The sequence below is a fragment of the Neophocaena asiaeorientalis genome, unplaced genomic scaffold (genome assembly GCF_003031525.2).
Source record: "Neophocaena asiaeorientalis asiaeorientalis breed wild unplaced genomic scaffold, Neophocaena_asiaeorientalis_V1.1 scaffold114, whole genome shotgun sequence".
In the NCBI taxonomy this organism is placed as follows: domain Eukaryota; kingdom Metazoa; phylum Chordata; class Mammalia; order Artiodactyla; family Phocoenidae; genus Neophocaena; species Neophocaena asiaeorientalis.
In genome coordinates this window covers 12,315,447-12,328,187 of record NW_020173116.1, presented here as the reverse complement: position 1 = coordinate 12,328,187, position 12,741 = coordinate 12,315,447, and the positions used below count along the sequence as shown (strand labels likewise).

The 12,741-nt window shown below is 46.3% G+C and overlaps 1 protein-coding gene across 1 annotated transcript in view; it reads right to left on the bottom strand.

Moving 5' to 3' along the window:
* The window catches only part of SLC9A2 (solute carrier family 9 member A2), an 86,206-nt gene that overhangs the window by 24,032 nt on the left and 49,433 nt on the right, over positions 1-12,741 (bottom strand). The window contains exons 4-5 of the mRNA XM_024743808.1: positions 4,504-4,721; positions 3,853-4,055 (exon numbers count right to left, since the gene is read on the bottom strand). Coding sequence (XP_024599576.1) covers positions 3,853-4,055; positions 4,504-4,721 — 421 coding nt within the window. The remainder of the gene's footprint in view (positions 1-3,852; positions 4,056-4,503; positions 4,722-12,741) is intronic.

The following is a 12,741-nucleotide window of genomic DNA, read 5'->3' as shown; positions in this document are numbered from 1 at the left end:
ATGAAGAGCTGGGCCAGAACACTAACCCAGAACAGCCCACTCCAACGTCTGTGCTTTCTACTGCTGGATTCTACCCTGCCTCAATCTTGAATATCATTTTAAAACAAGAGAGATAGCTTATATTTTCTATATCATTACCAATCTTGTTTATATGAAAACGAACGTACACGTCCAATGAATCAGAATCGTTTACTCATTCACTATTCTCCAAGCAAGACTGTTTTCCGGGAAGATGTTAATGGCTTCATCCAGAGGCTACTTTCTCTAATTATCAACGTGACTCAAGGAACGTTAAAATTCTCATTATAAATCTTAGTATCAAATAATAAGCCACGTGTCACAGGAAATTCTGCTTTAGAAGATGGTGCTAACTCACGAGTATCAGGATGGAAGTATTAAAATACTTCCTACAAGAAATACTAAAATAAGAGGGAAAGGCATTTTAATGTTTAATGATAGGTCCATCAACATAAAAGTCGTCATTTGGAGAAGAATGCATCGCTATTCATCAGAAGGCAAAATTGTATGCATGGACGATAATTAGTTGTTTCTACTATGTTTGGAACCCACTAAGTCTCTCCTCCCAGGCTCCTTTCCCTGAGTCCCCTAATAATGGATGTATTCTGGAAAAAAGAACCTTTCTGAAGGCAGCGTGTGTGTATTTGTGCATGTGTGTGTTCATCGTCTCCTAAAGACCAGTGGGGGATAGGAAATGGGAGGGAAAGGGGTCAGGTCAAGGACCCAAGTGATAGCCGTTAGTCTCCAGTCTTCGCACACAGAGAGGGGATGGGGCAGACCACAGCGAAGGGAAGGGAACAGGAGGTGTGGGACCACACAACTATTCTTCCTATGGGCGTCACAGTGCGTGTCGCAGGGTCATCCTTAAACCTAATCAGAGCAGAAGACTGTCCACGGGGCATGCTTGCAGATGCCAAATATGGACCCCCCAAAAATCGCCATCACTGAAGGGTTTACTTGCTACGTTTACAATACCAAACAGAGCCAACACAACTGTTTTGTTTGTTGCCGTTACTGTTGTTAATCTATCACGTTAAAAACTTTCTTAATCAACGTTAACTATGGATATACACAGCGCTCATCCAAAGCGGGTGCGTAGTCCTTTAACGTGGGGACTCAAAACTTCACTTAGACCTTATGCCTGAGGTACGATTCCAAAAAGCCAAAATACCAAGAGTGTAAAAGTGACACCTTATACTGACCACCTGTACGCATACATTCAATGAACAGCAGTATACATTTATTGTAATATTTTCCTTTTTCCTATGTGATGTTTGTTCTGAATGCAGAAGTGCAATGTTTTGTCTGTCGAATCTAATAACTAAACCACCTGAGCTTGCATTTTGCGTGTCCTCTCTGGAATTACATCTTTTTATTCAGTCTTTTTTTATCTCACGTTACGAGGCATACACCCATGGGGTTGGGGGTACGGGGCTGGTTTTACACTATGGATATTTGTGTAGACATAACGGCCGATAGATTCATCTCCAAACGACCTGGTTCTTAGGTGCTCTAGACTGACATGGTTCTCTTTTTGTATTTGATACTCAGATGTGACACCTTGATTTCTGAGCGTCTGGAGAAGAGTCCAGAGCATTGACTCAGGCTGGGCAGGGCTTTCTGTGGGGTGTTAGGACAGGGCAGCTAGCTTGGGAAGAGCTGGACAGTGACTCCCAGGCCTGACTTGTCCCCCTCAAGCACTCTGCCCTAGGCTGCTCCTGAGACATTAAAGGGCTCAAGGCAAAATAGATTCACTTTCTTTTTCAAATTCTTTCCCAGTTGGAAAGAATTTTTACATAATATTGAGCAGAGTCTGAAAAACAACTTGTGTCGTTAACGTGGGGCATTTGTTATACTATCCTCTTTACACTTAATGTATATTTGAAAATTTTCCTTAATAAAGTTTCTAAAATGTCAAAAACATAAAAAAAGAAGAAGAAAAACAGGCAAATGAGCACATTAGTGGTTGCCAGGGGTTGGGCGAAGGGACGGGAGGAGAGTGACTGCCTAACGGGTACGGGATTTCCACTTGGGGTTACGAAAAAGTTCTGGAGTTAGATAGTCATGATGGCTGCTCAACACTGTAAATGTATGTAACGTCAATGAATTGTACCCTTTAAAACTGTTACAGTGGTAAGTTTTATGTTATGTGTATTTTACCACAATTTAAAAAAAAACTGGGTTGAAAAAAATAAAGAATATTTGTATGTGTAGAACTGACTCACTTTGCTGCACACCTGAAACTAACACAACATTGTCCATCAACTCTACTCCAATATAAAATGAAAAGTTAAAAAAAATGGGTTCCCTTCACAACGCTGCCTCAGACGCGTGAGACTAGCTAATTGCATGCTTGTTCCAAGGTTCCTGCAAACACACAGTGAAAAGATGAAAGCAGGGAGTCTGCGTCTCCTCTCCACCCCTGGGGCGCCGTCTCCCTGCGTTGAGAAAATCAAACCAACCTGGGATGTCTGAACCAAACTAGTACGTGTCCCTCTAACTGGAACTATCCCTAACCGTAACTGGGTAATACTGTCTTCTCTCTCGGCGGGGCGCGGGGGCGGTCAGCAGAGCTCCCCGCAGTTCTGAGCTTGCCTCTGGAGTCGGGGTCCCGGGCTCACCCCCAGCCGCCATCATTCACCAGCCTCTGCCCCTTCTTACCATCTTGCCTGATCACTGCTCTGGGTCCCACACTGCCTTTCCCACTCGTATCCTTTCCTCTTAACAGCCTCTTCTCACAGCGGCCAGGGGCTCCTTTTACCAAGTAAAACACGTCACGCTTCTGCCCCAAACTTGGATGCTTCCGTTTCACCTGGACAGGAGCCAACGTGCTGACACTGGCCCGATGGCCCCCGCTGCCCCACATGACCTAGGACTCCGGACTCTCCCTCACCTCCTCTCTCCTAAACCACACTGCCCTCCAGCGGCCACGTGGGCTACGTGCACACCACCTCCAGACCTTTGTCTTTAGTCCCATTTGCCTGGAATGTTCTTCAGCTCAGCTAATCCTCTTCCCCCCTGCAAACCTTTACTCAAGTATGTTTTTCACCATTGCCTTCCACGACTATTCCATCCAGAATTGTAACACGACTCCACCCTCACCAGGCCTGAGCCCTACAGCTTCCTACTGTCCGGCGTCTCTCACCTTCTAACAGACTCTAATTCCCTCACTTACTCTGTTTACTTTCACTGGAATGGAAGCTTTGCAGGGTCGGGGATATTTCTGGGTTTTGCTCACTCTTGGATCCTAAGCACCCAGAGCACTGTCTGGCACGCAGAGGAGCCCCAGACGTAATTTCTAAATGACTATCCGCAGAACCGAATCTCCTAAGGGCTGGATAATTAACTTAAAGGAGTTGATGAACTTGCAAAGTCAGGATCTTGACCCAGACCCACAGCTGTCCACCTCCCCATATTAAATGTGTAGTCACCCCTCCCATCGTTTCAAGGGACGCAGTGAACCCATGTCAAAGAGCTGCTGGGAGGTTATCGCACAACCAGCATTTAATGAGCACGCTTACTAGGTCAGAGAGGAAGACAAATGCCGAGGATTAGCAAGTGCAGCTCATAAATTTCCAGGAGGGAGCTCAGCTCACACAGCTGAGTTTCCTTAAATAGCAATTCTTCTGTGTCAGCCAAGTGACCAAATTGGACACCCTCAGGCCCCTGCACAACCCAGTGACGTGAGGAAACACCATTTTCCCTCATGTCCTAACTACCTAAGCCTCAAGGCACCTTGGCATCATGTAAAAGGAGTTCACGATGGTCACCTGAGTGACCTTGTTTCCTCCTGATAAAGCGAGAGACTTTGCCGGGAGACCGAGCTCCACTCACCAGGATGAAGACAGTGAAGAATATGACCACTATTGCCGCCGTGATGAACAGCTTTTTCCGGGGAAATACGGCAGCAGGAAGGAGAAACACCAGTGCGAAACAGATGGCCCCGCGGAGCCCACCGTAGGCAATGATGAACTGGTCCTTGAAGGTCAGGGGAATCGTCCGGAACCAGTTAATGGCCTGGGTCAGGACAAAGACACCTGAGAAGAAAAACAAAACCAAAGGAAACAGACTGTGTGAGGCCAGGACACAGGAACGTGAAGGCGCATTTTCTGGGCTTCTGTTTCAGGGTAAAGTATTTCCAAACGGGTCCCTTTCCTACCATCCTGCCCGCATTCCTCCTCCTGCCTCGCATCACTGGGCTCTTGGAATCAGAGACGCCAAGAGAGGTTAATTCCACTTAAAGGAAACGCATGAAAATACTCCGGGGAGGAAAGAGTATGTCAGGATGAGGGGAGAGGAGGAGAAACAGGAGAAGGGAGAGGCCATGGAGAGCGAGGGGGTGGAGGAAGGAGATAAGAAAGACAAGAGCTCAAGACTTCAAGAAAAGAAGTGGCTGCAGCGGCCACCAAGGGGAGGGGCAGGAGGAAGGGCCCATCTCTCCACGCGCGACCCCCAGCGCTCACGCAGGGGATACACGCTCATTACCCAGCGCTCTCCAGATCAGGCAGAAGGCCAGGGTGAAGCAGACGAAGGCCCAGTTCCACTCGTGGTTCTTCCCCACGGTGGACACGCCCATGAACATGAAGATCAGGGTCTCGCTGACGCTGCTCAGCATCTTCATGAAATACTTGATGGTTGTGTAGGATTTCTGAGACACGTTTTCTTCCACGTACTTATTCATGGTCATTGCACAAGCTATGATCCTACAAGAAGAGAGGCAGCCTCAGTTTAAACAGGGCAAGGGTCCTAATCAGCTCATCAGTCAGCACTTAGCTAACTGGTGGCTCCACCCTTCCACGTGACGACAGCACCACTGACTGAGTTTGGTAAGTGAACGTGAGTTGCATCCTTGGAAACCCTACTGTCTCTAGAGGTCTTCATCGATACCCATGGCTCCAAGTGCCCGGCTCTACACAGCTTTCTAGCCTGGGGATGTGGACTTTGGCATCATCAGCTATACTGCCAGTATCACAAATATAGATAAACGAGTCCGTAATAAATTCAAAACCCATTATCTTCCTATAAAGCCAGTTCCATCTTCTCTATTCCTCTAGGGCCCCAAATGCTAAGCTATCGCTTAAAATCCTAAGCTTGAAACTATGGTCACATTGGAATTCTCTCTGCATCTCCTTGCTGCCCCCCTCACCATCTTACTGGTCACCAATTGTTTTCTAACCCTCATCCTGGATCTCTTGGACCCACCCACTCTTTTTTACCCCGATGCCTTAGTTCCGGGTCTCATTTCTACTTATCTACGATATCCACTTCTGGGAAATTCAAAACGTATTCACAGGCTCTGAAAATTCCTAGTGGAAAGAAACGGTTTTGCTTGTTTTCCCAGCACTTCCAAAACTCTGGGACCACAGAGGTCTTCATGTCCCTTTCCCTTGACATCTATCTTTTTTTAACTTTTATTTTATATTGGAACATAGTTGATTAACAATGTTGTGTTAGTTTCAGGTGTACAGAAAAGTGATTCAGTTATACATATACATGTATCTATTCTTTTTCAAATTCTCTTCCCATTTAGGTTGTTACAGAATATTGAGCAGAGTTCCCTGTGCTATACAGTAGGTCCTTGTTGGTTATCTATTTTAAATATAGTAGTGTGTGAGCGTCCCTGGTGGTGCAGTGTTTAAGAACCCGCCTGCCAATGCAGGGGACACGGGTTCGAGCCCAGGTCCAGGAAGATCCCACATGCCGCGGAGCAGCTAAGCCCATGCACCACAACTACTGAGCCTGCGCTCTAAAGCCCGCAAGCCGCAACTACTGAGCCCATGTGCCACAACTACTGAAGCCCGTGCGCCTAGAGCCCATGCTCCACAACAGGAGAAGCCACCACAATGAGAAGCCCACGCACCACAACGAAGAGTAGAGCCCACTCGCTGCAACTAGAGAAAAGCCTGCAAGCAGCAACGAAGACCCAGTGCAGCCAAGAATAAATAAATAAATCTATAAAAAAATAAATAAATATAGTAGTATGTACATGTCAATCCCAAGCTCCCTAACTATCCCTTCCCCCACCTTTCCCCGCTGCTAGCCATAAGTTCCTTCTCTGAGTCTGTTTCTGTTTTGTAAATAAATTCGTTTGTATCATTTTTTTTTCAGATTCTGCATATAAGCGATATCGTACGATAGTTGTCCTTTTCTGTCTGACTTCACTCAGTGTGATAATCTCTAGTTCCATTCACGTTGCTGCAAATGGCATTGTTTCATTCTTTTTGACGGCTGGGTAATATTCCATTGTCTATATGCACCACATCTAGTATAATACCACACCTCTGCACAGTCTGGGGAAGGAAGGGCTCAGGATACAGCCCAGACTCCTAGGTTGGGTGCCCGAAGCCCTGCACACTCTCCCCTGAGTGACAATTCCAGGTGCCCCGACCCCCGGCCCTCTCTCCACTGAGCACCCAGCACATGCTCAACGGTCTGTAATTTCCCAAAGGGGCCCTGCTCTGTGCTGTCTTCTTGGCTGGAATGTACCCCTGGCCAACTCAAAGGCCACCCACAGGGGGAAATTTAGTATGAGCTGGGTGATAGCTCATACCAGCCTCCATCTAAGGAGACACAGTTACTAGAAATTACCAAAAAGGCATCATTATCCAAGGGTGCTGTAGAATAAAACAGCACAGAATCTGAGTGAGCTGCCCACCTTCCACTGAGTGATAACTGCGCCATGAGCTAATCGCTGGTCATGATCTGTGAAGTTTCCCACCTTCTCAGAGCTCTAGAGCTGCAATGACCCTACGAGCTTTCCCCCAACCCCCTTCAACCACTGCACTTAGTCTCCCTTACCCTGAGATGTCTGATGTTTTACCAAAATCTTCCTACTCTAAGCATAAGGGTAAGTAGAAGAATGAAAATCTAAGGGCCTTCTGAGTTGAGACCTAAACAGGTAACCACGAATATATCTCATTGCAAGGAACCGACCTGTTCCTTCCGTAGAAAACACGTATATCTATTCTGTGCCGCCTATGAAAACAAAACAAAGACCCCCCCAAGCCAAGGACCATGCATTTAGCCTCAACGTCCCTGCCCACAGAAAGAGCAGGTATTTCTTTCAGACTGATATGAGTGAGGAATGCATAATTCCTGTGGCTCCCCAAACAAAGAGAACCTTACTAAACGGGCCAGTAAAATGCAGCAGCACAAACACACAGCAAAGCCTGTGAAGAGCTGAGGGCTTATCCAATAAGAGTCCACGTCTACAGAGCCTCCACTCTGCCAGGGACGGTGCAAACGCTTTGTATGAGTTATGTCAGTAAACCTCCTTACAAGCCTCTGAGGCAAGTTCTGTCATGGTTCCCATTTTACGGATGAGAGAACAAAGGCAGACAGAGGTCCAGTGACTCAAGGTCACACAACTAATTGATGGTGGTGCCAGGATTTTAACCCAGGCAGTCTGACTCAAAGCCAGAACTGTTAGGGCCCTAACTCTCGCTCTTTCTTTTTTTTTTTTTTTTTTTGTGGTATGAGGGCCTCTCACTGTTGTGGCCTCTCCCGTTGCGGAGCACAGGCTCCGGATGCGCAGGCTCAGCGGCCATGGCTCACGGGCCCAGCCGCTCCGCGGCATGTGGGATCCTCCCGGACCGGGGCTCGATCATCCCTGATGAAAGTGAGGTCCTCCTCCCCTGCCACGGCCATGTGCATCCGTTCCCAATCACAAGCCTCTTTCACTGGTTTCCTATGGCTGTGGTATTAGTAAATACTTAGTGGCTTAACAATAACACAGGTTTATCACCTTACACTTCCAGAAGTCATAAGTCCAAAATCATTTTCATTCTCTTCTTGATCTGGGGCTAATGTCAAGGTGCCGACAGGACTGTGTTACTTCAGGAGGCTCTAGGGGAGAATCAGTTCCTTGCCTTTTCTACTTTCCGGAGGCTGCTCACATCCCGTGGCTCATGGCCCTGTCATGCTGACCTCTGCCTGCCTGGTCCCATCTCCTCTGACTCTGACCCTCCTGCCTTCCTCTCATAAGGACCCTTGTGATTTCATCCAGCCCACCCGGATAATCCACTGTTCTCTCCCCATCTCAAGACCCTAACTTGATCACATTGGCGAAGTCCCCTCTGCCGTGCAGGGTAACATATCCCCAGGTTCAGGGGACTTAGACCTTTGGGGGCCATCCCTCAGCCGGCCACAGTGTTGTTGGCACTCACCTCCCTTGTGTGGTGGCCACGACCAAGGGCACATCCCCCGTGGGCCTGGTGACCGAAGCTAGCGGGAGCTCTGTCACACTGGCCTGACGTGAAAGCCTGGACCCTCCCCCAGTACAGCGGGCAGTAGACACTGTGGGCCAGAGTGGCAGGTGGCATCACTGCCAGCCACCACCTGAATACAAACCACTCGTTAACCGCATTTCTGAACATTTTCATCTTGCATATTTTGGCTCAATTCTTTTTTAATCAGACTTTAAAAAGTAAAAGTTGCCCAATACTAAGTGAGGAGGGCAAAAGCCAGAAGACTCTGAATCATACTATGTTTTATGAAGAAAAGACACATACACAGCAGCACATACTAATGAACCTTTCTTAAATGCTGCCAAGTTGAAAGCCTGTAACAAAACCAATGAGGGCCATCATTCTTTCTTGAATTCTCTTATCCCATGCAAAAGATGCTTTAAAATGGTTTGACTATTAGGCATTTAAACTTAAGGACAAATATGGAGAATGACAAACACCAAAGTACGTACCACCCAGCTTCTTCCAATCACTTTTACTTTTAACAATAAAGCATCAGCTATAGAGTTGAAACCCCTACATTTCTCATACCACCCCTATTTCCCTCTGTCCCTCTTGGATTTGGATTTTTTGTTTATCATTCAAAAAGGGATTGCTAAAGGGCTAAAGAAACTTGCTTTTGTGTATGTGCTAATTATTTCCCTCTGAGATTACGTTCACATCATTCACTGGGAAAGATATAAACCATACAGGCAAAACGTAATCTTCAGCCCATTAAATGAGCGATTAAACAAAAATTTCTCTTCAGAAATTATTGAAAACTATAGCTTTGATGTAGGAATAAAAAAATACATGAATTATACATGACTGTTCACGGGATCATTTTCCACTGCTTTGTATCCTTAACATGACACCAGAGTGATACTCCTGTCTGCCAGACACCTCCCTGTAACTCAACACCACCTCTGAACAGCACAGGTGCGATCCTCCGGGGGAAAAACACCCTCAGCAGGTACCAGAGGCCCCGGAGCCCGGCAATGCCCTGTTCAGGAAATGCGGGTGTCTATGGCGTGGATGAACAGTACAGGCTGGGGACAAATGTTTCAAAGGTCGCGTTCTGGCCCGTCATGTACAGCTCAGTGCACACAGCCTCTCAAGCAGAGGCCAGGAGGTGTTTCATTGCAAAGAGGGGTCTTTTTTGCTGTAGGATGCTCTAACCTACATCAAAGCACCTCACCTTCAGTAACATCCTATGTACACAAAACTACAAATGAGTTAGTCTCCCTTCAATTAGGGAGGTACACACAATAATACAGTCTCCCTGGAAGAGAGACTGCCCCTTTCCTGGATCATCACCTATAGCTGATAGTATTAACCGTCACCATAAGTTTGACTCTCCTTCATTTTTCTAAAAGAATTATGAGACGCTTCTAGAGCTGGGGAATGGTGCAAACTGGAGCCTTACTGGGTCTGGAGCTCGTGGCCAGGAGTGCCTTGGGTAGGAGGTCACATCATAGCAAATCCCAGTAGCACTGAAGCACGTACAGAGAGGGAAGATTTCTTTCTCCACCAAAGAGAACTCATGAAACTTTCACACCTGAAGCCCACAGCCTCTCTCCCTCATCCTGAACATCAGCGTGATAATATCCACACCAAAATAATAACCAAAATAACTCGTGACGTTTTAGAAAACTCTAGATGAATTTCTTCACCCTAGAGCTCCTTCAAACATAAAACGACTGGCCTTCAGTATTCCCAGTCTGACCTTACTTGTATCAGCTCACGTCATTGAATCATCTTTCTCCCCGCTTTCCATGTAGGTCTCTCTGTCCTAATCTTCCAATTTAGTTCATATGATCAGGAATAACAACTGAACATCAACCAATATCTTCTTAGCATCTACTCTGGGTCAAGTTCTGGGCTGGGATCTAGGAAGACGGATGCAAATAAGAGGCAACTTCTACTCCCAAGAGTTCGTGGTCTAAGAGGAGAAAGAGTCGTGGAAAGGTAATTGTAACACAGCATGGCAAGTGCCAGAAACGGAGGAGGGGAAGGATGCTTTGGGAGCACAGGAAAGGAAATCATTGCTTCTGCCACAAAAGAGGGGACATTTGAGCAGAATCTTCATGGGTAAGTGAGAGCTCTCCAAGCAGGAAGAAGAGGTAAATGATCCAGAAAAAGAAGAGGACACATTCAGAGCCATGAACAGGTTGGTATATTCAGGGACCTGAAGAATTGACTCTGCTGCGGGGGAGAGAGAGGAGGAGAAGGTTAACAGGTGAGGACACGGAAGTTAGGGGCCAGGTAATGACATGTGACATAACTCTTATGTGTTATGCTTAGGAGTCGATTGTATAGGCTGGTGGGGAAAATGAGAGATTATATCTTCCACCAAGTAATTAATGTTTATCTCCCCAAACCAACTGGAAGCTTCATGGGGGGAAAAGTGTCATCAGGGCTTATCACAGTGCCTGGCACCTCATTAATGTGTTTTGAATCGATGATGACATGGATCCAGGGATGGATTACTCATCGGAACGGTGGTGTGTCGTGGACAGATTTGCATTCTAGAAAGAGAACTCTGAAGGATATGTGGAGGACAGATCTGGAGGGGAAAGACCTAGAGCTTGGAGTCAATTTGTTTCCCGCAGTGGTTTTTCGTTTGGTTTTCAAAATCCATTGCAGCACCTGGCCCGTATAACCTCCCAGAAAAGGTCTATGTTTGGACAGGTGTTAGGCTCCATTCCGTGGGACCACGTGGAGGTAAGGTTCATATAGAATTCACTGGGGCCCTCTGCTTTGTTATTATCTTGCCTCACATGGTGGTTTAACATAAATGTAGGGTGATTATCACCAATTTAGAGACAGAGAAGCTAAAGCACTATAATTAGCGTTTTTTACATTCACCGGCAATTGAGGTTTTCTTCATCACTGTAGCACTCTTAATGCAGCATACAAAAAATTCAGGCCAGCTAATACCGTCTCAACGGTCTTCCAGGGGGAAACAGACTTTCTATGCAGATAATATGTCACTGGACTATCTTCGGAACAGAAAATTCCAACTAACACTTTTTTCTATAGTACTCCACGACTCCACCCTGGCAGCCAATGAATCGATGTTCACGTCTATGGATGTCCACTTCCTCTCCACCAGAACCCACACTCTGAGCAGAGCAGGGGCTACCCTTCTTCCACAGGTAGCATGGCTCCCTGCATGCAGTGGTACCAAGTGTATGTTCGCCTGATGCTGGCTGAGTCTACCTTAATGGGGATCCACAGCCCTTCACTAGGCAGTCGGCATCTGTAGAACCAAAGGGAATGGCATCCATAAAGATGGCGGGCAGTGAAGGCAGATTTCTGGTTGTGAAGATAAAACATACACATACCTTGTCTGTGTTCACTTACATATGGTGTAGCCATGACTCGGTTAATTCCGTTTATAAATACTAGTACTTTTATTTTTTTGAAGAGTGGTCAATTCTCTAATTTCGATTTCCACGTTAGACCTGTTCTGTAATCTGAACTGTGAAGAATTAGAACTGAGCTGACAGAAAGAATGTTGCAAAATTCTTTCATGCCTACTCCATGCCTGTGTGTGATCTTAAAAAGTATGGATTCAGTTGCAGGAAAATACTGCCCAAATAACAGTTGCACATTCCCCATAAAGACTTTGCCAAACATAAAAGCATACTCTACTAATCAGTGCCAAGCATTAGCAGAGATGAAGAACAATTAAAAAGCTTTCTCTGTATTGATTAAAGCCAGGTCTGTGGTGACTCAGGGTACACTGTATGTTCTCAGAATAAAGTACTCACTCATGTGGGGTAAATTAATTATTCCAGGGCACGAATTTACTATACAATGGATTGCCTCTTCCAGGAAACCTGACAACCAAGAGAAAGTGAGTTTGACATATGAGAAAATTTTTTTTAAATTCTTTTTCAAAGCAATATCCAACCACCAAAACAGAACAGCCTTTCTTAAAATATCAAAATGAAATAAATTCAAATAATTATAGATGCTTGATGATTCATGCAGTCTTGCCCATTTCATGGATTTTCCACATCTCGTGTTTTTCTTCTACTTTAGATGCTTTCAATTCAACTACTGTTTATAGCTCATTTCCTGCCTCCTAAAGCAAGCATGGTCTTGTGGAAAGAACACATAAGAGATCACAGCTCAGGGTCAAAAGTGTGATGAAACACAAGGCATCAAGGGACCCACGGCATCCACTGACTCTAGTTGGGGACTGTTGACAAAGGCATGAGAGGCAGGAAGACTGGACCAAGATCTTGATGATGGAATTAAAGTTTTCCAGCTGGGGCTTCCCTGGTGGCACAGTGGTTGAGAGTCTGCCTGCCAATGCAGGGGACGCGGGTTTGTGCCCCGGTCCGGGAGGATCCCACGTGCCGTGGAGCGGCTGGGCGGCTGGGCCCGTGAGCCATGGCCGCTGAGCCTGCGCGTCCGGAGCCTGCGCTCCGCAATGGGAGCGGCCACAGTGAAAGGCCCGCGTACCGCAAAAAAAAAAAAAAAAAAA